We start from the raw sequence: 26,512 nt of genomic DNA, 5'->3' as shown, positions 1-26,512 counted from the left end.
TCCCTCAGGGGAGGCCCAAGCAGAGGGCTCCTCTAACCCGGTACAGACTGTAACGAGGCCTGCAGGAGCCAAACGCCTGAGAGGCCGCTGGTCTCCCAGACACGGCTGAAGTGAGGGGCCCTCCGTGCAGGCGGGGAGGCCCCGAGGGAACCGAGCTGGGAGAAGCAGGAAGTTTCTGGCCGGGGAAGCCCTAGTGCTCTCTGACGGTGACACCCCGCGTAGGCATCTGCCCCTGCGCCCGCAAGGACGCTCCTCCGGCGGCTCGGGGCAGGCGCAGCCCTAGCCAGGAGCCCAAAGGGAGCAGCACCGCCCGCCGGAAGCCAGGCCGCCGCGGCGGCCCCGACCCCTCCTCAGCCCCCGTCCCCACAGCGCAGGCGGGCGCATGCGCGCACCGCCCCCCTCGCCCAGCAACCGGCCGGGCGGGACGCTACTGCGCAGGAGCGGGGGCTGGCAGGGAGCGCGGCTGTTGGCGGGCGGGGCCTTGCTCAGGGACGTTACAACTCGTCGAGGTTAGCAGCGGCGCCATTTTGAAGCGGCTGCAGGTTGGAGGCAGTGGTTGCCGAGCGCGGCTCCGCGTCCCTCGAGAAAAGCAGCGAGAAAGAAGGAGCGAGGTCTGAATATGGCAGCGAATAGGAACTTGAAGCAAGTGCGGATCGAGAATAGCTCCCCAGCGACGCCGCTGGGCATGGTGGGGGGTGGTGGCAGCCTGAAGGGATTGCGGGGCCTAGAAACGGAGAGTGAGGCAGCGGCGGCCATGGCGGTAGTGCCGGGCAAAGAAGCTGGCGACGAAGAGCAGGAGGTCGGGTTCACTATCGACATCAAGAGCTTTCTCAAGCCCGGGGAGAAGAGCTATACGCAGCGCTGCCGGCTGTTCGTGGGGAACCTGCCTACCGACATCACCGAAGAAGACTTCAAGCGCCTCTTCGAACGCTACGGGGAGCCCAGCGAGGTCTTCATCAATCGTGACCGTGGCTTTGGCTTCATTCGCCTGGTGAGGGTTCGCGCGGGCTTGTGTGGCCATCCCATAACCCGGGGGCTGCCTTTGTAAGTGAGAGACTCCCGCCCCCTCTCCCCCGCCCGCCTTTCCCTGCCGGACTTGTGTAAAAAGGACAGTATCTGCCCCGCGTTCTCTTCCTCTCTTTGCCACTATGCAGTTTTTTCAGCTTCCTCTTCCCTCCTTCTCCCTTTTTTGCTTCCACGCGACACGCCTGCATTTTCAGCAGCCTTCCCAGCCCCTGGCATTTAGGCTTCCCCCTCACTATTCGGCATCTCCGCAGGTTTCAGGATCTCTCCATCAATTATCGTTTACATGCTGCTACCACGGGTACTTCTGCAGCCTGTTACTTTTGAATGATAGTAAATGGAAGATGTGTTTGCGCGACCTCATTTGCGTAACGCTGTCGTGTAATGTAGTACTGGTTTTCGTTAAACGCATTTAATGGGGAGCTTGTTACAGTACTTTGGACTGGAAAATTTCCGTTGTGCTGAAGTAAATTTCAGCCCGTATGGTTCGTTATGAAAATAGATTTTGGCGTATGAATACATTAGTTGGTTTTAGAAACGCTTCAGTAAAGACTGTACAGTATTGTTTTAAAATACTGCTGCTCAGACATCGTGAAAACTAAGGACATGTAATTTTAAAATTGGGAACTTGGGTTGATTAAATTAATGGTGTCTAGGTAAGAAATAAGATTTTTATGCAATTCGATCAATATTATCTCGAGCATGCAAAAAAGGAAACATTCTAAAACTTGAGATAACTGTGTTTAAATTTGTCAGTTTAACGTGCAGGATTGCTTTTCATGACTTTCATGTCGAGAATGCACTGATTGATATCGTTAGAATAGTTTTACAGTGCTTTGGGTGTCCCTAATTATGATTTTCGATATATTCTACTGTTTACTTTTTCTGTTGTCATTTTAATTATGACTTCTGTGATGTTGCTGTACATTTTCCCTTGACAGTCCCCCAGCCTCAAATAGCAGGGTTTTTTTTTTTTTGGAGAAAGTGCAGTAGGTTTACATGTATTATTCAGTTGCATATGTTATATAAATTATATATAGCTTTTATCTAAACTTCCCTTAATAGCAGTTATATTTAGGGAACAGATTATTTTTTCACAAATTATCTATTCAGATGAACTGTGGAGAAAATAGCTGTGATCTGAAGAATCATTTCTTTAAATCTAAAGGGTTGCAGATATCAGGCAAAGCGAAAATCTCTGAAATAAAACGAGCAATCATTAAGGAAGATTCTCATGGATCTGGGTGCAGAAAGCGCATAAATGAATACAAGAGCAAAGAAGGATATTAGAGCACATTATTTGTTGATGAAATTTGAATTACATGTCCATTAAGAGTTCATCCAACAACAGTAATGAGTGTGATAACCCCAAAATAGTAATTCATTAAATAAATAAAAGCCCTTAGATGCTTTGGTGTAATCTTTGAAATCACTGCATGTCCTGCATCCTTATCTCTGTATAGTAGGAAGCAGTTTTCAATTCTACTGAAAGTGCTTTACAAAGCAGCACATACCAAATTAACATTGACAAAGAAAAGTAAGTTCTTGAATGTGCAATTAAAGTTTGTGCATAAGGCATTTTTTTAGAGTAAATCATATGGGAACACAAAGGTGTATTTTTAAAATCAGTGGACAGAAACTTTTGAAAAGAATGAATGTTGAATGACCTTAATGCTAATGTGCTCAAGGTTATTATATACATATATATATATATTTTTTTCTTTTTTCTTGGGGATTGGGAAACTGATTTCTGTTGTTTTTGAAAATAGAGTATATAAAATATTTTATATCTTGAAAAAGGAATCTAGGACACTGGCTGAAATAGCAAAAGCAGAACTTGATGGTACTATTTTGAAGAGCAGACCACTTCGAATTCGATTTGCCACACATGGAGCTGCCTTAACTGTCAAGAATCTTTCACCTGTGGTTTCTAATGAGCTGCTGGAACAAGCGTTTTCTCAATTTGGTCCGGTGGAAAGAGCTGTTGTTGTAGTAGATGATCGTGGCAGAGCTACAGGAAAAGGTTTTGTAGAGTTTGCAGCAAAACCTCCAGCACGGAAAGCTCTAGAAAGATGCAGTGATGGGGCATTCTTGCTTACAACGTAAGTTCACAGGTTTTTGTTTAAATTTGTGTATGTATTTTTTTTATGCGAAGAAAAGCAGCATTTGTGAGCGTTTCCTGCTTCTTTTATTTTCAAATAATGGAAGCCACAAGATGAGAAATTAAGGTGATTTATATGAACACCCAAAATACTCCTAATGTTTTGGTGAGGAAGAACAGCTTTTTTAACTGAGTAGCTGTAAGTCTTGTAATTGCTGTATGGAAGTCTGACAGTGAAATTATTTCTTGTTAACTTTTCCTTCTCTACATAATAGGGCTTTTTCTATTTTCATTGATTATGCTATTTTGGGGATGCTAGTAAGAATGTGGCAAAACAAATTATATTCCTCTGCCTCTTGGTGAAACTGCACTGAATTACTGATGATATTTCTGTAGACTCAGGAATGTTTTTGCATTTTTCTCTATTAAAGTTCTACTTGTAGCTTGACAGGACAGATATATATATTCTGAAAATGAAGACTTAGATTCTGCAAAAGTCGATGGCAGAGATCTTTGGAAAACTTTGTATTTCTAGGGCAAGCAAGCTTGCGAATTACAGCACTTACCTATATTTCATTTCTGTAATTGCTAAAGAGAGTTATCAGTGTTAACAACTGTGCTTTCACATATTCACTAGTGACATCTTCAAATGCTTTCTTAAAGATTGTGTGAAATGATAGATATTCAAGAATATATTTCATGTTTGGTTTTTTTCTTGCTTGGGAGAATAAGGTTATGGTCTCACAGCATTGAAAATGCTCTGAATGGTTGCTGCTATCCTATTGGGGAAGTCTCAGTTCTCTTCCTGCCCTGACCATGCTGTTGATATTTTCCCCCCTTGAGAACTGCATTAGATAGTTCTATAAACCACCTGAGCTTGTTAAAACAGCAGAAAACTATTCAGCTGTTCCTGTTGGTTTCATTTTCTGGCTGTTCCAGCAAGTGAAGGTGCTTGCTAACAGGCACTATGAACATCAGGCCCAGAAGAAGATAAACCAGGAGAATTTTTTCCAGAAGGAGATTGCAGGTGTGGAAAGGATCTGGAACTCCTCTTTCTGATGCTAATGAGCTCTTAAATCTGGTCTGTCACTGAACTGCATCCTGATTATCTGGATCAGTGGCTACATAGTAAATCTAATCTGAATAAGTCTCTACTGTTATCAAAAGGTACCAGCAATTTGCTTTTATCCCCTGGGTTTTCTTGGCATTAGTGTTTGAATGGTAGCATGGTGAGCCAAACCAGGCAACTGATCTAGTTCAGTGAATGCCACGGTGTTACATGAATGCTATTCTTGGCATGAGGGATGTGGCAGGGGGAAAAAAGCTAGGATGTAAGGGAGGAGAGTTTTCTTTTTTACCGGCTGCATAGATTTGTTGGACTGAAGTGACTGTCTAACCATGGCCTGAGTGAATAAAAAGCAGTTGATCTTAGTCTTGCTTAGGAGGCTGACATGTTCCCTAATGAACAGTTGCAAGCGTAATTAGTATGATTCTGGTGCCGTGATATTTTCTTTGATAATTTGCTTCAGAATCTGAGATTTTACATTTTTAGCTTAAGTCCCTTTGCCTAAACAGGAAAAAGTCTTCTAATGTATGAACCAAATACATCAAACCCAGGCATTTGAAACATTAATTTGGAGAGAGAATTGTTGGTTTTGATCAAAACATACTAACTCTCCAGTTTAGTTGCATTTAAATGTCAGAACTAATAACAGTTATCATACAGATCATTTTAGGAGCAGCAGCTGCTGAATTGTGCTCTGTGATTCCAGACTTCATTTTTTTTAACCTTCCTTGATGCCCAAATGTTCTTAAAATGTATTGATGGCATCTTTTCTTTTCCTGTGGAAAAGATCTGCAGAGTGATATAAAGGTGTGGAATGTAATAATTAAGCTTTTGGTCAATACTTGCCTCTGATTACTTCAGAAAAAGAGAACTGAAGGAAGGTGTTTTTGAAGATGAATTAAGATAGGGATTTGTGAGAGTATGGTAGTTTGCAGAATGGGTTAAAAATAACTTAGGCAGAAATGATTTTTCTAGTCATTGGAATATTAGTGCCAAATTATCAGGCTGTTTTTATTTGTAGAATAATTTTAAAAAATAACTCGCCCTGTTCCATGTAAATAAGAATAGGGTAGGTGTTGGTCTGTTTTGGATTAGTTTGGTACTTCCTAGTATAATCGTGGCCCCAAACCATATTGCCTCACTAATGAAAGTAAAAAGATAGTTCCTTTCTAAATATTTTGTAATTTCGTAGAAGGTTTTGAGTTTTTTTTTGTTCTTTAAATGTCCTTATATTTAACAGCAGACAGAACTATGTAATGGAAGAAAACGGCGTTTTCTAGACAAAGTAGCTTGTTTTGAATGCAAAACAAATGATCATTTCAAAGCTAATTTTTAGAATCAGATTTATAGGAATTTTATGATTTAAGAGGAATTGTCAAGACTCAGGAATTGTAGATGCCATATATTGTTACTTGTCTGGAGTACTTCCTCAAAATACTAAGGTAACTCTGTAAAGTGTTTCATTTATGAATCAATTATTTAATTGAAATTCTCTTCCAGAACACCTCGACCTGTTGTTGTAGAACCAATGGAGCAATTTGATGATGAAGATGGGCTCCCAGAGAAGCTAATGCAGAAAACACAGCAGTATCACAAGTAAGTTTGGTTTAGCTTTATTTCATAAAACACGATTTACTTGGTTGGCTTAGTAAATATACACTAGTTTTGAGTCTGTGCGATAGAAGCAGACGCAGTGTTTTTTATGTAATGCTGTCCTGTGTCGAAGGACTAAATAGGACCTTATCAAGATTTCCTAATCATACTAAAATTCAAACTTGTGTTATTGGTTTAACATTTACTAAAGTATTTAGATTTCTGGCATCCACTGAAATCATTTGGAGCTTGGTGCCAGATAAACATGGCCTTTTGTGGATTAAGGGTTGTGGTCTAATCCTGCAGAGATTTGTATACCCACAGATTGTCCTGTGATTAGCCCCTTAATTTTTTATAAAGTCAATGGGATCTAAGTCTTTGTAGCTTCCAGACTTCAGATACAATTTTATTGAGTACAATATGAGAAAGTGAGTCTTGAGCATGAAGTGAAAGAGGGGTCATCTAATCTGACTTGAGAAAATTTTATTTTATTTATATTTATTAAATATTTAATATGGCAATTTGATTGCTATTTAGAAATCTTGTTGCTTGAAGCTAAAATGATTATTACAATATGCTTGTGGAATACCAGATTTTAAAAATCTCTCATTGTTCTTAGTTCACAATATTAGTGTTGAAATGTTAAATAAAATGTTTGCGTGTTTTTAGAGGTTCTGATATTTTGAATAGTGTAGTAAGTTTTATTTATTTAAACAGTTCATTTTATGAATTGATCACTTGCTTTACAAGGCTGAATGCAGTTAGTCTAGTGTGACAACCTTAAGTATTTGTATTGATGTAAAAAGGAATTTTTGTCTTAATTATATTGAATGGGTTTTTATTTGGACAATTTCTCTACCAGTTGTCTTAACGGCTGTATCTAACATTAAGCTTTGACCAGCTGGTTTAGAACATTATCTGACAGTTTGGTTTGAAATCAGAACTATACTTGAAGTGATTGTTTAGAAATTCTTTGCCTGCTACAGCTGTTGATCCAAACGTATGCTTCTGTACATTTTAACTGCAAAATTTTTATTAGGGAAAGAGAACAACCTCCACGTTTTGCTCAACCTGGAACGTTTGAGTTTGAGTATGCTTCACGGTGGAAGGCTCTTGATGAAATGGAAAAGCAACAGCGTGAGCAGGTTGACAGGAACATTAGAGAAGCCAAAGAGAAACTAGAGGCAGAAATGGAAGCAGCTAGACATGAGCATCAGCTAATGCTGATGAGGCAAGGTAAAAATGAGATAACCTATTAGTTTGAAATTTACTTTGTCATGCGCTTTCTTTGTGTAACATATTGAGCTGTATGTTAAACTTAACGATTTTGCTAGACTACTTTTAATTAAATGCATAGAACTGAGAAAAAGGGAAGTAGTATTTCACCTTAAGTGTACTTGATTATTTGCAGAGATGGATTAAGAAACAAATACCTATAAAAGAAATTGTGTGAAAAGGGAGATTTCCCAGGTTTATTTTCTTCACTTAAAAACGTGTCTAGTGTGAGTAGTTTATGTGAAAAGATTGAATGGTAACTTCACATTCAGCAGTAAAATTTGTTTTCCAGTTCAGTGTTGTGTATGGTACTAGATTGGACTAAGCGGTGTTTGTGGGCCCTGTGCATGAAAAAATGAAAAAATACCTGGTACTTCTTGTGGCTGTTTCATGCACATCTCACACACAACTTTAAGTATCCCAGCAGCTAATTTTATAGGATTTTTCTTTTTGAAACCCAACTGAAAATTCTGATGTGGGTAAATAGTTATATAAATATGTATTTATATCCCCCCCCCCGGTTTTGGGGCAAAGCAAGCCTGCTAGCAATTGATTTCAGCCGCTACTGAGAATGAAGCTGGGTGGAGTTTGTTTCTTGGACAGAGAGGAAAGTAGCAGGGCAAGTATCTACTACTATGTGCTGGTTAGCCTCCTTCCCAGAACTCTGTAGACATATAATTACTGCTTTTCACACTGCTTCCCAGTTGAAAACCATTGAGTTATTACTTTAGTTACCCCTGTATGACTTCAAGAATTGCAGGACTTTTGAGTGGATAATATATAAATATATTGTAAATCTATCAGAAGGGATGTCAAGGCTCTTTGCCCAAATGAAACAGTGAAAGATTTTATAATTTGTTTAAAAAAAAATCTTAATTTTACGAAAACTGTTAGATTAGAAGACTGTACAGTAACTAGTGTGATAGGGTGCATAAGAGTGCCTTGTCATTTTGAAATGAATTTGAAATTCTTGAGATTCTAGAGAATAGATGCATTTCAAGCCTCAAATCCAGATAACTAATATGTAAACTTTATGTTGCAATTATTTCGCTTTACTTAATGTTTAGCTTTTAAGGAAGGACATGTTGATAGTGCAGCTTTTCTCTGAGAATGGTTTATCTTGATTTTTTTTTTTTTTCCTGATGACTTGATTTACGTGTTGAAAATCTCCATGTTGGCTGGATTAAGGTAGTATGAAATTAGCTTGGTGGCCTCAAAGAACCTAAATGTCTAGGTTACTTTGCCCGCTTATTTTTGAGTATAAACTTTAATTTTTTTAAAGTCTGTTTTTAAAAGTTTAACTGAAAAAGAGTTTACAAAGCATATTTTATTTAATATTTTTAATGAAATATGTAAATCTACTGCAGATGCAAGTTGTCATTGGAAAAAGTTTACTTTGCCTTTTTTTCTAAACAGGTGTGCTTGCTCTTTTTCAGAAACCCTAATGTTTATATAAGATCTTGCACTGAAATACAGAGCAAACACTAAAAATATATCAACTGTTCTGAAATGACAGTTATTGTAGCACTCAGATTTTGAACTGTCAAGTTCATTAATTTATCTTTTAACTGAGGAAGATGTTAAAGCACTTCGTTTCCAGGTGGACCATGTATATCTTACAGATGAGGAATACAAATGTTACTGTGATGTAATAACGGTACCTATAATACATAGTATAGTCCTTTTCTCTCCCATTTACCCAGCCTGGGTAAATTAGTTAAGTATTTTTAATTTTGTGTGTGTGTGATATTTGTAAAGTTGGTTAAGTACTGAAAATATAAGTTGGATATGTTTATCATTGACTTAACTAATTGTTAATATTTAATAGTGCAAACGATTCAGTGCCAGAATTGATACGGTTAATTTCTTAGAATTTCTTCAGCAGTCGAAGGCAAGATTAGGGATTACTTTCTCCTAAATTATCATGTCTTAGTCATGTTTGAGACTGAAACAAGAAGACAGTGACCTGTTTTATTAAGATAGAAAGGTCTTAATGGTAAAACATGGGAGAACAGCTCAGATATGTTCTGTGGATATTTGTATTTCTTTTAGGGACAACAGGAAAAAAAGATTTCCCTTTTTTGAATATCTGCTAATCTCTGCTTTGATATGGAAGTGGAAAGTTATTTCTTCTGTTAAAGAGCAATTAGAATAAGGACATTTTTGGTGCTGACATTAAGAGTGAAGAAACATGCTTCTTGTTAATGTGGGAAGAGATTTTTTTCCCCCCCCTTTTCATTTTTGATTAGAATACTTCTCTTTGGTACCAAATAACTTGAATTTTGCTCAGATACTCAGTTTTCTGCTCATTCATCTGCAGACTTCTAACTTGCCAAGCTCTAGGGGTCAATAAACAGGTATTTCTTCTGTTTGTTTTTCCCTTATCAACTGTCTGGCTTCAGCGTATATGAAAATAAGTTAATTTCTCTCGTACTTAGTTTCAGGCACGAGCTGCTTCTAAATCTTGCTCGTTTGAACAGTGTGTCTGGGTCTAGGTAGTTCAGAACATACCAAGAAGATCTATCATCTTGAAGCCTTCTAAGAAAGCATTAATGAAACTTTAAGCATCAGAACCTAGTATGAATATTTCTGTATACCTGATGCATAAGTCACAGATTTCAAAGTGTTTTGAAATAGTTATCCTGAAATATGAAATGTAAAACTGCTATATACTAAATGTCAGGAGCTAAAAAGAAGATAGGAAAGATGTATTATAGTTCATATACTCCTGCTGATGACGGGGAAAAAAAGTTTTTATAGAAATTGCTTTCTCTGATTTAGAAAGACTAGATCATGTTGGCTTAAGTACTCATGTTTTCTTGGTGTGATATTATTACTGAAGGTAAACTTCATTCTTTCGATAGGTGTAGTTTTTCACTCCAGCTGTTGTATTTTGAAAGAATATGAGTCAGAAGTAATTTGTAAAGCAGAATACATATTTCCAGGTGTAAATAAATTGGCATGATATTTCTAGTCTACATATTGCTGGAATACTTCAGAATTTTGTAATTATTTACTTATAATGGGTAGTTAAATAGTTCATTAAAATAATGGAAAACTTGACCAAATTTAATCAGAAACTTATCCTTTGTGAACCATGTAGAAACTTGGCATTTGTTTTCCATTTTTAGAACCTGAAAAATCAGTTAAAACAACTTAAAAATTTTTTGAACTTGGTATTCCTGCTTGTAGGATTAACTCCTGAGGTGTGAGTACGCTTTCACCTTCTGCACTCTTTGCTCTGCAGAAGATTGAGTATAAGATGAAAAACCATGTCTTTTTGGGCATGAGAAGGTGCAAAAGCTAGCATGCTGTGCTTGTAATGCTTTCTGTCTTTTTTCCTTTTCACAGATATTTGCTTTAGTGCTGTTCCCTTCTATTCAAAGAAGGGGCATGTGTCCAACACGTGTCCGTCCAGAATTACCATCATTGCAGATCTCTTAATATGAGTGTCTCTGTGCACAGCCTGAACCTCTGCATCTGTATTTTTATTTGGCTAGCAAGGCTTTGTGCCAACATTCTGCCGTAGTCAAATGGTACTGAACCATAAATTGACATGTTGAGCTTTAAAATACTGACAATTCCAGGAAAGGCAATAATTATTATGCCATGAAAAGATTAGGAAGGAACTGAAAAAAATGGAACTATACACCTTAGAATAAAGGGGAGGAAATGATAAATTCATAGCAATAAGTGTAGAGAGAAAGTAGGAAATCCTGTTTTCGTGTATAACACAAGAAAAAGGGATATGCTACATAAATTTGAAAGGGATTAAAGGCAGAACAGCAAAGGAAACCTCTTATCCCATGTGTTTTTGGTGCTACCCAAGTAAAAGGATAACAACAGTGGCTAACCCTGCTAAATAAAGCATTATTGAAAAGAAATAGTCTCAGATTTTGTGATTTGAGTGAATATTCAATGTAATCATTATTCTATTGATGTGTGTTAGTTCTGGTGTATTAGTTTTGCAGAAGAGATGGAAAAAGCAAGCCTGCAAAATTTGCTTAAGAAAGGACTTGTATTGTCAATAAGAAAACTATTACCCAGTAAAAATCTGATAATATTTGTTAGAAAATAAAAGAAATGCTGACATTTTTGTTAGAATGTACTAGTCATTGTAGTTTTTGGTTAGTAAAGTATGAGATTAAATTGTAATAATGTGTGCTGATGCAAGTTTGAAGAGTGATGTGCATAGCCAATAAAGATACATTAGTTAGAGGAGTTAAGAAATGCGTAGAGCAATGTGTGTAGTAGTCTAAAGCACAAATGGCATATGATAGTGGTATGGTGGAACTTTCCTCATGGTGTTCATAAATAACACCATGTTGCCAAAGTCTTGTGAAGATAGAAAAGGCAAACAACTGTTTTTATTATAACGAAAGTTAGGATTAATATTCTTTGAAGAAATCATACATTTCTGGGAAGAAATCAGTAGTGTGACTGGTCAGAAACAGATACAACGAAAGTAATGACTATTAATTGGGCCCTGCTTTTCAAGAGCATCTTCAAGTTCTTTTAAAGGGGATAGGGCCATTCTTGTTGCCGCATAAAAAATTCATTAGTTGGAAGTCACTTTATAAGAACAGCCATGTAATAAATCTCTACAGAGGCTCAGATTATCTGAAGTTTATTTCCCCTTTTTCTGAAGCGTCCCAGGCAGTGGCCTGCACTGGATAAAGGAGAGTATAAGTCACGTGTCTTGTACTAGTTTTCTTGCTAGTGTGGCTTTACCTATACACAGCACTATGATAAAATTGATGCCTTGACCTAGATTGCAAACTAAGACATAATAAAAGTGTTTCAGGCTTTTCCCTCCTTTTATTTTTGTTTCAAGTTTTTTATTTTGTTCAAGTTTCTGCCCCATACCCTGCTTTGGAAGCAGTGTTAATCCTGTGCCTTTGCATGCATGTGCAAACCTTGGATCCAATGTGTTTTCTCATATGCCTATTCTGCCTAGTTCCTTTCCATAAAGCTAAATAACATCAGTTAAATGCACTGAGAAATTTCTTTAGTTTCAGAATTGAGTCTCAGAACTGTAGTCTGATGGTAATAGCAATTTTTGTTGTGTTGCAGCATGGTTGATTGATAGCTTTTGTCTTTATTACATTTTTAATGCTTTCAGATCTCATGCGGCGTCAAGAAGAATTGAGGCGTTTGGAAGAACTTCGGAATCAAGAACTTCAAAAACGCAAACAGATACAACTGAGGTATTTTGTCTTGTACTGTGCAAAGGTGTGACTGTTTTAAACAGTAACTGCTGCAGGCTTGCATGAATTCAGATATTCTAGCTTGTAGAGCTAGATACCTTTATCAACTATAAACATTTCTGCTATTTAAAAGTTTTAAAAAACATAATGAAGATGTGATGTCTCTGTCAAGTTTCTTGACTGTCAATCACTTACACTAATATAATAAAAACAGTTTCAAGTATTCCTGGTAATCATTTTTCTTTTTTTTTCCCCTCAGCTCTTTTAGCCCTGTTGTGAATATTTGAGCTTTCTTATAGTGTTCAGATGTCTTAGAATTAAAATGTTATGTTCATGTTTGTTATGATTTGTTTTAAACTTGTGTAGGAAGCCTCACTGTAGTAAATACAAACATGTTTCTAACATTTATGGGCAGTGATCTGTGCCTGGAATTGCATTGCAATTTTGTAGTCCAACATGAGATTTTTTTTGAATGCTTTCTTGTGTATTTAGTAATCAGTGACACCTTGTTTTTGATATGTTGCAAACAATTTTTCCTTTAAGATCCGATGAACAGTTATTTTCATGCATCTGATAAAATTTTTAAAAATAGACCACATCGATGCTAGTTTATTTGTGCAGTCACATGACTTTTTATCATGTTACATGTTTTTCAAATTAAATATTACAAGAAATGTGCATGAGAAGAAAATAAGGCCGAACACCTTGCAGGATTAACAATGTGTTTTTTGGCAGTATTGAAATATTTTAATCTGTAGTGTTGTGTCCCCGTCCACCCCCCCAAAAGAAAAAAAAAAAAAGAATATTTTAACCTGCTTACCAATATGTGGCCAGAAATGGCAGGTAGAGAGTTATTAGTATTGTGAATAGTGTGCCGTACACTGAATAAAACTTTAAATGATAAGTAGTTCTGTTAATATGCTTGATGTAATGCCCTGAGACCCAATAAAAGCCTGAAGAGGTCAAGAGTCTAAATGAATGTATTTTCTGAAATATCTTCTAGACATGAAGAAGAACATCGACGTCGTGAAGAAGAAATGCTACGCCAGAGGGAACAGGAGGAATTAAGACGACAGCAGGAGGGAGGATTTAAGCCGAATTTCATGGACAATGTAAGTAGAATTCTATCTGATTAAAGTCCAAACTGTAAAAGAATATTTCCTATGGTAATGTTTTTGTGTATACTCTAGGAGAAGCTTATTGAGCTGCCTTCCTCTTTAAGTGTTTTCCTTCAGGATTCCATCATTTTCATAGTGGAGTAGCACAAAAGTTAGTGGTGTAGTTATTTTCTTGTATCATGACATCACTACTTTTCTTTTTTCCCCCTACAAGCTGGTGATCCATGATTTAAGCTAAGTAAAGGTCTTCAGAAAATCCTTTGTCTTTTTTATTCAGGAAATTAAATTGCTGCTTTTGTCCAAGAAAATCATAGAATTTTCTATGTAGCGTGACAACCTCCTAGAGGTAATCTGTTCACGCTTACTTGCTTGACAGAGGTCATGTGAATAGATTATGTCCTCATGAGGATGTGCCCTGGTTTGATTGAAGGTATACATTTTAAACCAATTTAGACTGAAAAAAGCTTGTTCAAATTACTTTGGTTTATACTTAATTATTAAGGATAATAAACTTCAAAAGCAAATTGGACAATGTCAACTGCATATGGAGCCTAATTGCTCTCTACCTTGATCCTGCTGCAAAACTAGATGAGGAAAATCTCTAGATCATTACTAAAGATAATTTACAAAGAAGAAAAATTTGGCCTCTGCTATTTAATTTCTACACTATTTATATTAGTACTTTAGGTCTCTTTTGCCTCTGAAGACTCATCCTGAAGAACTAGCAAAATGGTGGTATCAGAGGAGTCAGCTTCTAAATTTTCATGTTGATCTATTTTGGTGTAAAGGGTATGACTTTTTTTTTCCTCTCTAATAACCAAAGCAGTTAAATTGGTGCAACTTGTATTTCAAATGCTTCAGTGGGAAGGGTACATTTTACTGTTAATCTCTTTTTAGGGAGGAAGGGATGAATAAGCTATGCACACAAGGCTTTTTAATACTGTTATAATAACTATAGCTTTTGTAGGGAATTTTGCTCCATTTTAGAAGTACAACTTCATGCATGAAAGAATTAAAAATAAACTGTTGGTTTATCAGCTACTTTCTGATTATTTTGTGGAACAAATACCTATTTTACATTTTGTACCATTACACATTCTGTAAGATTGAGAAAAACATAGTATGTATGTTCTGAGACATCCTAAGAAAAGTTAGAAAATAAAAGATCTCCCGTTCTTGACAGGAATTATTTTCTACCACCCCATATCCCTTAGGATTTGTAGTAAAGATAGGTAGGGGACAGAAGTTTTCCTTTGTGATGTTACTACCTGCTGTCAGTTTTGCTGATTGTACTTGAGAAGCTTGCAATAGAAAAGTCAATCATTTACTTCCGTATGTTCTTACACTGTGAAAAACTAAACTGTTCTGAGCTTGCATTTTCTTTGGGGTGGTGAAGATCAAGAAGTAAAAGTCCATAATGCCTGTTAGTACATACCAGCATATTATTAAACTGTAAGTAATATTTTCAGAAATAGCATCTTAACAATTGTCTGATGTAATTTAGAAATACCATTTACCGATTGTAACTTCTCTAGTACCAAATTTAAAACTTCATTTTAGTATCCTAACACAGAATCTTTTGGGTTGGCCAGACTTCCTGACCGTATGAACTGTGTGTGAAAATTATCCTTTGGCTAGGAGTCAGGAGAGCGAGCCGTGCTACTGGCTTCAGAGAGCTGTGGGGAAGGGAAGCTGAGGGGTCAACCCACAGGGATGAGATGGCAGGAGCTCTCTTAAATTCCATTGCTCTGTTACAAGATATCGATGGCCTATACCCTGCAGCTTGGGTGCTCGGAAAACTAGGTAATGCTGGTCATGGCACCTTTTACTGGTTTACTTCTTGCAGCTCTCTGGGGTAAGGTTACTTAGGTTCCTTGAACTGCTTGCCACAGTTGGACCATCCTGGTGCTTAGCAACATAGTTAAATTCCTAAGCCTGTGTGAGTAGACAGTGTTCACGCTGGTGTGCTGGACATGACGAAAATGTAAGAAGGGAAGAGGAATGGTTCAAGTGGAAGGCACTTCAATCACTATGCATAACTTTTGTGACTTCTAGATGATGAAATTTTGGGGGTAAAGGTGGAAAATTTTGGAATGGTTCAGAAGAGCTTAATTAGCTCTCCTACCAAGTTGCATTTTGGGGATTTTATGTTCACCTGTAACTGACAATACACTGCAAGAATATATGGATGTAGTTGCATAGTGACAACCCTACCAAAACTGGTGTAAGTTTATATATAGGAATATGTAGTATAGCTGTTACTGGATTTTTTTCATGTCAAGTGAACTTGAAATGGCATATACAACAATTTAAACAATCTGTTCTCTCTAGTCTTCTCTAGGATTTTTAGTATTCTGGCCATGTGTTGACTTCTGTTTTACTTTTAATGTCTTCTGCACTTTAAAAGAGGAAGAATTAAAAATGAAAGTGGTATATTTCCTTTTTTAGCAACAATTTCTAATAAGGGCAGCTAAAACTCTTAAGCATGGCGTATAATTTGGTAAGCTTTCATTATAACATGTTTAGATAACTACTTAAGTTGTAATGTGATTGGAAGTTTGAAAACATCTTGGTGTTTTGGAACAGACTAAAAATGTAAACCACTTCTGGATGCATCTAATTTTCAGTTTAGTAGAACTTCTTTTACACAAAATTTTTGATTCATTATTACTAATACTTGTTTACTGCAAAGCTTCCATCTGCCAAATCTTTCTAGTCTCAGATTACCATTGTACATACAGTGAAAAAAGTTAGTTCTCTGTTTTAAAAATTTAAACCTTCTGCGCTAAAACTGTGTTTTATGATACTAATGGATAGTTTTTACCATGTCAGGACTTGGTATGGTCTTAATTTTGGATAATCCCTGTAATGTTTTATACTCTTCTGCCAATCACATATGTAGAAAGAAAATAATTGTTTCTAATACTTGTTTTTGTTTCTTAAAAGCTTTGAAAACTAAGCTTCCTTCACTTATATCCTATCCTTTTTTTACTGTTCAGTGTAAAAGGAGGACATAAATGGTAAGTGCAATGGCAACCAGAATTAGAACCCCAGGCTTCCATGTTTAAGTTTCTTCCTATATCTTTTTCTTAACCTGTTAAAACTTTGATATTTTATTATGACTTCTTTTGAGAAATGTCATTCAAATTTACAAAGAAAATAAAATTTCTAGTAAGCACATTTGAATCAGTTACTAATTTTTTTTTGGTTTAGTTACAGTTGACAAAAATGTTTATTATATCAGGGATTTTTTTTGCTGAAGCTATTTTTGAAGATCTTGTTCGTGGTGCATATTTAAACAATTTGATTGTACCGATGCTAATCTAATGGGCAGACTAGTAATGCCTGAACAATTTATTATGCTAATTGTGATCTCTAGTAGATAGAGAATTCTTGTTCAACTTCATATTGCTCAGGGTTTTCCCCTGTTTTCTAAAGGTTGGTTAGCTGAAATCTGCTGGTATAGCTCAATATTCCAATTCCAAGTTAGCTTAATAAGGAAACCTTTTTCCTGTAATGTTTTGATAATTGTAATTTTGCATACATACTGTTTTTTGCTAAAAGAGAAACTTATTGATAGTGATTCCAAGCAATATTTTATTTCTCAGTGGCACAAGTATCTTTTTAACCAAAATTATAATACTCTTAAGTGCTAGTAATATGTTAACTATTTAGACTGTACAATAGTTAGTAGCTAATTGTGAATGGCTTACACAGATTTACAGTGTTAATTTTGAATACGTCTTTTATACCAAATCATTCATTCCAGTATACATGAATTATTTTTAATTTATGTCAGTGATTAAGGGGAATGAAAAGTGAATGATTTGGATTTAGTGGTATTAAAATTTTCGTTTGTCTACAAAAGAAATCAAAATAAGCAGGAATCGTTTTCTTGGAATTTTATGATGCACAGATTTATTTCTCTAGTAACACTGTAAAATAGGTGGGTATTGTACTAAATTAAAATAATGTAACTATTGTTTTATGATATTGCCTTTACAGATCTTATTGATGGTTTAAAGAGAAAATGAGTCTTTTGGTCTCTGTCTCCCTCCAACTCCCCAAAAGAATACTGTCCCCTTTTTCAAATATAATTTGGATTGTGAGGAACTGTTTCTCGAGAGTTCATGAGTTTATGCTTCTGAATGATTTCTGTTCTTTCAAGTTAGACTGTTTCTTAAGTACATCCACATTTCTTTTATCTCTTAATGTTTTTAAAAATTAAGTAGATGTTTGTTTTACTTTTCTCTTTATTTTCTTAAATAAAGCTCTGCTATTCAGATATGTTGCACAAGTATCAGTGTAAGGTAGCAGCCGCTAAAGCAGTGGAGATTGCTTGAACAGCAGAGAAGGTAGTGGACTCGAAGAAAAAGCTGGAAGTCAGTGGCATGGAGGTTTGAAAAACAAGACAAACCCAAAATGACACTGAAGCATTCATAGCTTCAATAATACTAGAAACTTATTTGGGAAAAAAAAAACAAAAATTTGGTCTTTGTTCTATGATTTTTCTGTCCTCCTTTGGAGGAGGAGTTTATAAATGCAACTTCCCCTTTCTTTACTATTTTGAGCCTATTGAGGCACATCTCATCTCTTGTACATACAAGTACAGTGGATTAACTAGTAGACACATTTTTTGAAAAGAGAAGAGGATCACTTAGATTTTCTTAGTCTTCTGTAATCCAAAGATTAATTTTTGCACTTGCTGAATCTTAACTGAATAGAACTGTCTTTTAGACTTTTGATTCCGTTATGCTCCAAAAGCTCCAGTTATAAAAGAACTTTAAATTCTCACTGAATGCACTATTCTTTTTTACCTTGTTAGAAACAGTTAAAGAAATTTCCAGTAATAAATTCATTAATTAAAAATCTCCAAAGATCTTTTTAAATTTGACCTGTTTTCCACTACTAATAAATTTTGGTTATTTTCTTTATCTTGGCAGCCAAGTGTACTTAATGAAGGTGATTGCAGTGTAATCTGTGAGGTTGTATGAATATAGTCTGTTCTGTAACAAACTGCTATAAAGTTAAACAAGCTGCCTTATAAAAGCTCTTTTGAAGAGTTTGGTTGGGAAAGATGAATTACCTCCTTATTGCAATCTAGCATACACATTTGTGGAAAAAATATGTAGTTAATGTTTGACACCTTAAAAGACTTCTTAAGGTAAAAGTAGCTTGGAGAAAGACAATTCATTAAATGTAGAACTTAAAAACAAACAAAAAAAAACCTTACAAAACATTCCTGTTTTCTGCAGTGACCTTCAGTGATCAAGTTTCTTTCTATTCATAAAGCAGCATAGATTAGGAGATTATATACAGGCAGTCTGTGTTTTTGTGTCGTCTTGATTTTGGCAGTAACATTATTTTTTATTTTTGCAGATTGGAGTGATGCATATTTTTAGGCAGATGCTTAAATCTTGATCTTGCATTTCTTTTGTGCCCCAAATGGCGTTTGAAACACTAGTTGGTGTCTTAGACAAGAATTATAATGCCTTAACAGGCTTTAAAATATTCCCATTGTATTTTCAGAAACTAAATAAAGTAGTTTTGAGACCTGGCAGCATAATAAAGGCTGGAAATAACTCACCTGTCATATATGCTTATAGTATAAAAAGACATTGCATGAAAATCATCCTTAGCCATCTTTATATAGAATATTATGTGTGATGTATACATTTTGCATACCAAAGCTACTTGTGAAATCAGAACTTTTTGGAAATAATCAGCATTTGTGTTATGACCATTTTAAGATGGTTCATAATTGACTTCCTAGATTGTTTTGATGTATATGAAGGATGGTGTAAATTTTTCAGTAAAGGAGCAAATAGTCATTACAGTGTTACCTTCATTTCTAACTTTATATTTCAGTATGTGTGAACTGTGAATATTTAGGGTAAATTGATTACAGCTTTCCTTATTTTAAGTCATAAGGTAGATATTTGGGAAACACTAGAATTTTGACCTTTTAATTCTGTTGCAATCAAATTTGAATGTCTGCACAAACTGCTTCAGAACATACTATGGTTTCTTTATATGAAATTACAAACAGATTAAGTGACCACTTGTAAGTAATTTTTGTGTCCCTCAGTGTGCTGTGAGATGTGCATAAATGTCTAGTACGAATTCAGGTGTTGCAGTACTACTAAGCATTCCCAGGTTTGTTCTGTTTCACAATAATTGATTCTTGCACCTGTTTTTAGATTGTCTGGTTTTGTTTATAAATTAATTTTCTTTCAGTAAGACTGATGATTCAGGAAACTAAAAGAATATGCCTCTGAAGATATTTCTATACAATGGCAAAATTGCCATCAGCTCTTGCCAGCTTTAGTGTGTTTCATGAAGCCTCAGATATAGGAAATGCCATTTTTGTTGAATTATTTATTGAAAGACTTCAAGTGCATTTGGTGTGCTTGTTTATAGAATACTCCATTTGTTTACTTAGTTTCTCCTGCTTTACTGATTTTATAGATGCAAATGAAAGTTCTGTTCCCTGTTAAAGAGCAGATTTAATTTGACTGTAGTTCCTTTCCATATATGTAATATAATTTCTGAATATTGTTATAGCTGGCAAGCTAAAAACTAGCTAACCAACTTAAATCAAACTTCTACAGATACTGAGTTCTTTATTTTTTTTCTCTTCTGACAAGTAAGAATGAGGCTTCTATAAATAAATGAGAAAGCTTTTGTTAAAGTAACTGTTTTGTTGATAAATGCTCTACATATTTTGAAGAAGCTAAAATTAATATTTGCCCTAATCATTTTCATTTTCTTTTCCTCAGCTACTGGAATTAAAGTTTGACTTGGAGTTTGTACATGTATTTACCCAGGCTAAGAAGAGATTAACTTTCAGTCCTAGATGTTGTCTACTTGGTACCTATTTTGGGCTGGTCTACCTATCTGAATCCTGAGATCTTACTTGGTGGCATTGAGAGTTGCAGCCAAGATAAGCTCCTGTACTTAGAAAAGGTTACCATTGTTCAAAGGGTCCTTTTCTTTAAAAAAAAAAAAAAAAAAAAACCCACCCAAGGAGTGATAAGTGAGTCCATAGATACAGTATTTTTTTGCTGTGAGGAATTCTGTCAGTAGATCTGATTGAATTGGTGAGTGTGAGGAGATCTTATTTTTAGATCTGGTTTCTTTCTCCTGAGGTGCAGTGCCTTCTGAGTAGATTTTTCTTTCTTGGTGTGAGCAGTAAGCTTCTGACCTTTTGATCAGTCTCTAATACTTTACACACCAGTAGCTTGAAGTATGAAATTTTTAACAGTGGAAATCTGGTAAACTCAGGGACCTAGAAATGAGCCTATCTTAATGGGATTGTCTGTCTTTTGATACCAGGCTCAGTGCTATTCCTTGATTAAAATGCTTAGTTTTTCTCGTGAATCTTTGACAAGACTCATTTGTGTAGTGGTGTAGACGTCAAGTAGATTTATCTGATTACCAGAGCTACTACTGTTTTGGATTATTAAATCTTCCATGAGCATAGGGAATTTAATTCTGATAGGTCTGTCTCCCACTGAGTGTTTTGTTAGGTTTTATTTTAGTTTTTCAGGGTTTTGGTGTTACTGTTAGATTAATTAACATTTTTTTAACAAGCAGTGTGTTTTTTGGTGGGAAGTATTTGAGACAAGCTTCTGTACAGCTTTTTCTGTAATCGTTGGGGAGCTTGATGGCTTGGTTGATGGAAGCAGATTTTTAAAGTTTTAAAGGAGTGAACTAAATTCATTAAAGGTTAAAAGTTCTTTTCAACTGTTAAGATTTCGCACAATGGCTAAAGGCTCACTAATTTGTGTGAGATGAGAGGTATTTGTATTACCATGACTGGATCGAACTGTTTTTACTAGTGTTGCTGAATGCAATTTTGTTGATTGTTCTGTTAATGGAAAATCCTAGGGCTGTTAGCCGGTAAGCGTCCCTTTTACATGTATTCATACAAAAGATCTATGGACAAGGACAATCTAAGGTCAAAATTATGTTCTTTAAGCCTTGTTTCTCTTCTGTATGGGCTGTTGAAGTTTTTTATAAAAAATTAGTTCATTTGATTTACTTCCTTATTCCCCCTCTTCCTCCCCTTTTTTTGTTGTTCTTAATTGTTTAACATTTGTTTATCTTTATGTGAACTTGTATGTTTTTAGGTAAGAATCAGCAACTCTTGCTTGTTCCTATTACATTCTGATTCCCATTGTGTCCCTAACATGATTCTGACCTTTGGGTCGGTAGCACCTATATATAAAAGGTTTTTGTTTTATTTTTTTTGTTAAACATCTTTTGATGGAAGCCAACACTGTAGCTGAAGAGTTACTATGTGGGGGTTTGAAATGTGATCTTTGACTAAAAACCAGTGTTTTTCTTATTCCATTTGGATTTGTTCAAATGACCAGCTTCTTAAAGGTTTGGTTAAAAATACTAAAATTTGCCTGATGCATTGCCTGTCATTTTTCTGAATCAGAACTGCTTTATTCAAATGATTGGTGACTTTCTTCATTCAAGACTACTTAATCTCCCTCTTGTTTCATAGTAAATGGCCTCCAGATTTTATAATAGTGCTGGCTGGAAAGCCATGGAGTGGTGGGAGGGAGTGGCATTTTCATGCCAGGAAGCTTCATTGGTGCTTTGTTGTTTATGTTCTGTATTTAAGTGCTGTATGTGTGGACTGGCCAGAATTGTGTTAGGGAAATACCTAAACATTGAACCATTCTGATCTTAAACAACATTGGTAACTTGTGTATAAAAGACTGGATATATTTATGTTAGAAGTTTCTTCTACAGGATCTTTGTGTAGTGGTGAGAATGTACCTCCATCTTCGTTTGACAGTTTGACTTTCAGTTCCCTTTTGACAAACACCTGCATATTCTCACCACTTGGTAACTCAGGTCAGTTACAGAATAGCAACTACAATTGGATTTGATAGTTTTCAGTTGTTACCATTTAATGTATATAGTATCTTCTTGGTATCGAAAAAATGTTAATTTAAGGGAATCTGGAAAATAATTATTTAGTTTATTGTCATTATGAGTAGTGCTGCTGTTGTCGTAATTTAAGTTCATTTAGCAATATTGTTATATTTGATGTTCCATTTAAGAAATAGTTGCATTTTCACATAAATGCATACCTTATGATAAAAGTGTATTCTTCTTTGGCTTCCAAGTGAACATTCATGTCTTGTCCACTTCATCTCATACTTGATCATGAAGTCGAAGATAATTGTCTTTTTGAAACATGTAGTGTTCATTTTGTTAGTCTGAATATTTATTTTGACTTGTTTCATGTGCAAAAAACCCTATATATGCAAAATCTAAAATGTTGCATTGTTTTATAATGCCCAATTTTCAGTTAAATATTTTACTATATTCTATATTTGTTTCTACATGATAGCTGGTACAGTTAGCCCATTTGTTGTTACTGGTTAGACAGCCCTTCAACTCTACACCCACCAAGGAGTGAATTGTGGAGTATGTCTTTAAATGAAATGATTTGCAACTTGTTCTTGTGAAAGTACAGTATCCTCTATGCTTCCAAAGATGTATCATTTCTGTTTTGATATTTAAGTATTCTCATGCCATTCCTTTAGCTAAAGTAAAACCAGAATGAGTCTAAGATGAGCTTCAACATAAAATTCTCTAGTATGTTTCCGAAAATGAGAATGTATTGTGAATGTAATGTGAATAGATTGAACTTGGAGATACGGTGGACATTGCTTTCAGAAAATAGCTTTACGGGTAAGTAAAGAGTTAAGTGCCTGAAATTGATTTTTCAGTTGATTGAAAAATTATTTGCGTTATGTTCAGCTATTGAACTGCATTTAACTTGTGTTTTTCATTATTGTCATTCATAAAATGAAGCTAATATGAAACGGGAAAAGTGTTTTTAAATATTGGTTTTGTGGATCTTAAGCAGATCTTGACTCCTGGTGAACCAAGTTCATTGACAGAATGTTTTAGTGAGCAAGTGACTATCAAGAGTTATTGTATAAATTTCTTATTTAATTTTTTAAATGATTTGTGTATTTGTGAAACTGTTCATCTCTTCTAAGCATCTCTGTCCCCTGAAAAGTTTTAAATTTTAAATATTTCCAAATTTTATCTTTATTGGAGAAGCAAAATTTTATCTTTGTAAGTGGTAGCCAGAAGATCAAGGGGAAGTTTTGACTAGATTAAATACCTCTGTTGATTGCTGTTGAGTAGTCAACAGTAGTGGGGTCTGAAAAAATTCTGTCCTTGTAAAAGAAGCTACTCTCAGAGAGCACTTGATCTGCATAACCATAGACAGTGAAGGGATTTAGCAAGTTTTTTTTTTTTTAACTGAACAGTGAGATGGTGATGATTAAAGCATGAAAGTAAAATGTTTGGATTTTATTCTTATCTGCTTTTGATCATATGCAATTGGAGCCAGACTTTGCCATTGATATGCATTAATTTTTTGGCTGGTAGATAATGTTTTCTGCAGGTTGTGAGAAAATGAAGAACTACAGTTAATTCACCTTTTTATTGAGTTTTATTCTGTGGTGCATTATATGAGGGGAAATGAGAGAGGTGGTGAGAAAACCTCAGACATTAATATCTTAAGGCAGTACTTCAAACAGTATTTCTCAAAATGCAGAGAAGCATCAAGTAACTACAAGACTAAAAATAATTTTGCAGAAAAGACAAATTTCAATAGGGAACAAATTTCTATATTCAACAGAGTAGGTTCTACTATAAATCTTTGCTAATCTTAGGCTATTTTCTGTTTTAGCAATTTTACAGATTGTCTTTTGAATTTTTGGCCCATAGTAAAGCATTCTCAAAGTAGAAGTTTTGTGTATAATGAAGCTGCAATAGCCATGAAATTTTTTCATCTCTCTATATAGGTGTATCTCACATAGAATTAGACTTTCCTCATATCTGATAAAATGTCTAAAGAGAACATATAAGTTTTTACACTAAAAATGAATTTATTGGTGTTTTTATTCAAGTTGTTGAGACTTCAGATTTTTCTGTAGAAGATTGCAGTTGTCAAGCTTTGTTTCTGAGGTCACTAGGAAAAGACACTTGAAGTCTGTTATAGGTATAAAGACAACTTCTGTAGTAGCAATGACCACTTTTTAATATTGCAGATAGATGAATATTTCTTCATGCTAATCAGTGACTGAATTGTCAGTTGTGTCCGTGATAAAATTTCCTAAGTGCCTATTAATGAATGTCTTACAAATAAGTTTTATATTATTACATTTTGCCTTAGTGTTCTGTTCACTTGCTCTGAGATTTAAAAAAAAAAAAAAAAGTGGTGACTATCCATGTTTTTTTCCATTTTGGAGTTGACTTGTCTTCTCTAGTTTGTTTGCCATATTTCATATACTTCAGAAAAGTGGCTGTATTCTGCTTCTCACAAGGTAGCAGTGATAAAATTTCTCCACTGCATAACAGAGCAGATATTCTGGTCTGTTTTCATAATCTGTTTTCTAACCCTTCTTTAGCCTTTAAACTAAAATTTTGAAAAGATCATTTGTTGACAGTTACTTTAACTAATAATTCACTGACAGTAACTCTTCACTACAAATAGGTTTCACTCTAAGGTATTAGCTGTTTTCAGTTGACTCTTGAAAGAATTTCAGCCAGCTCTTAAGTTGTCTTCTTGCATCAGTATTTTTCTACAAGATTCTTTAGTTTTCTGTGCTCGATTGTGAAGCAGGTAGCTGAAAAACACTTCCAGACTGGAACAAGCCCAGTGTGCCCAAAATATGGAATTCAGTTCCAGAATAGCAGTGATGTTTAGGAGTCTTTACTGTCATGAAAAACAAATTATTTCCTCTTTCTTTTATGGTATTTTAGTCCACATTTTGTGTAAAGAAATTATATCTCTGATCTAGTTTTCCTTTTTGATTGTAAAAAATGTATATACTCATGTTCTACCAGATGTTACAGGCTCTCTTATAGATTGAACTAGAATATTTTGGATTTAGAAAGAATCAAATAAGAGAAAGAGGGACATGTGAAATACAAATAAAAATCTGTTTGATGAACTAGTGGTTGAAAGAGCATATGGACTACTGTCTCTTATAAAACAGAAAATTTGTATTTGAAAAGTATGAAATCTAATTTTTCTTAGTCAAGACACAAGAACAGCAAGTATGCTATATTAATAAACTCAGCTGTCCTGTGTTGGATTAGATTTTGAGGACAACTTATCTTGCGAGTCATTAAAGCTAGTCTTAAAAAAAAGATGGCTTACAGCAGTATCTTTGAGGTAATAGCAGTATAAAGATTGTTCATTCTTGAAAATTTTTGGTACTTGTAATCAGATTGCATTAAGACTTTAGCTGCTATAGATGACTAACTTTTAGTGTTAACATGTACTTGTGGTTTTCAAATACTTGGTTAATGAAGCTGTACAATTGAGTAGCGTCCTATCCAATTTTTTGTTAATTCTGTATAAAATGTCCTAGTCTATGTTGCAAGGCATGTTAAGACTGACATTTTTAATATGATGTTATGTTAGTTGTCTTGCATGTTACTAACAAACTTAATTTTCTTTTGCAATATCTCTCTCTAATACTTATGATAATGGCTTTAAAATACAGTCTGTTTTAAGTAAAATAATTCTGTGTATGTTTTTAAGGAATAACTTCAGCTTAAAGAAGAGGGTTTTTTGGGCCTATGTTAACTCCTTTTGGCTTTTCTGTGGGGTTTAGATGTTGAGGTCTTCTCTCAGCAACAGAGGGCTCTACAAAAGGTGTAGAAGGGAAGTGAGGGAAGGTCTCACGAAAGTTGAAGGCCTTTCCTGTTTGTTAAACAAAAAGCAAAGGACAAAGACATGCAACATGGAGGTTTTTCCCAAATGAAAGCTTAGTGGGGGAATATACTGTATAAATGATGGTTTAAAAAACTAATTCCTGTACCTTTTTTTGTTCATTTATTTTTAAAGAAATTGTCCAGTTCTAATAATTACCTTACTTTAGAATATTATTGAAATAATGGGATTATTTGTGTAAGAAATGCACTGAATTAATAATCTTTTTTCCATATGGGAAATCATAATTTTTGGTCAACAGCTATAATTACCATTGTAACTATCATTAGGAATGCTTTTCCAATAAATGCTAAAAACATTTGTATGTATATGTACATATAAGTACAAATATGCATGTATATA

At 35.2% G+C, this 26,512-nt stretch overlaps 1 protein-coding gene across 1 annotated transcript in view; it reads left to right on the top strand.

The window, feature by feature from the left end:
- The first annotated feature begins 506 nt into the window (after positions 1-506).
- The window catches only part of PSPC1 (paraspeckle component 1), a 39,876-nt gene continuing 13,870 nt past the window's right edge, over positions 507-26,512 (top strand). Inside the window, exons 1-6 of the mRNA XM_013962200.2 lie at positions 507-991; positions 2,824-3,125; positions 5,691-5,786; positions 6,823-7,019; positions 12,181-12,265; positions 13,269-13,377. Coding sequence (XP_013817654.1) covers positions 620-991; positions 2,824-3,125; positions 5,691-5,786; positions 6,823-7,019; positions 12,181-12,265; positions 13,269-13,377 — 1,161 coding nt within the window. The 5' untranslated portion in view covers positions 507-619. The remainder of the gene's footprint in view (positions 992-2,823; positions 3,126-5,690; positions 5,787-6,822; positions 7,020-12,180; positions 12,266-13,268; positions 13,378-26,512) is intronic.

The sequence above is a fragment of the Apteryx mantelli genome, chromosome 1 (genome assembly GCF_036417845.1).
Source record: "Apteryx mantelli isolate bAptMan1 chromosome 1, bAptMan1.hap1, whole genome shotgun sequence".
NCBI lineage: Eukaryota > Metazoa > Chordata > Aves > Apterygiformes > Apterygidae > Apteryx > Apteryx mantelli.
This window is presented reverse-complemented; position numbering and strand designations above follow the sequence as displayed.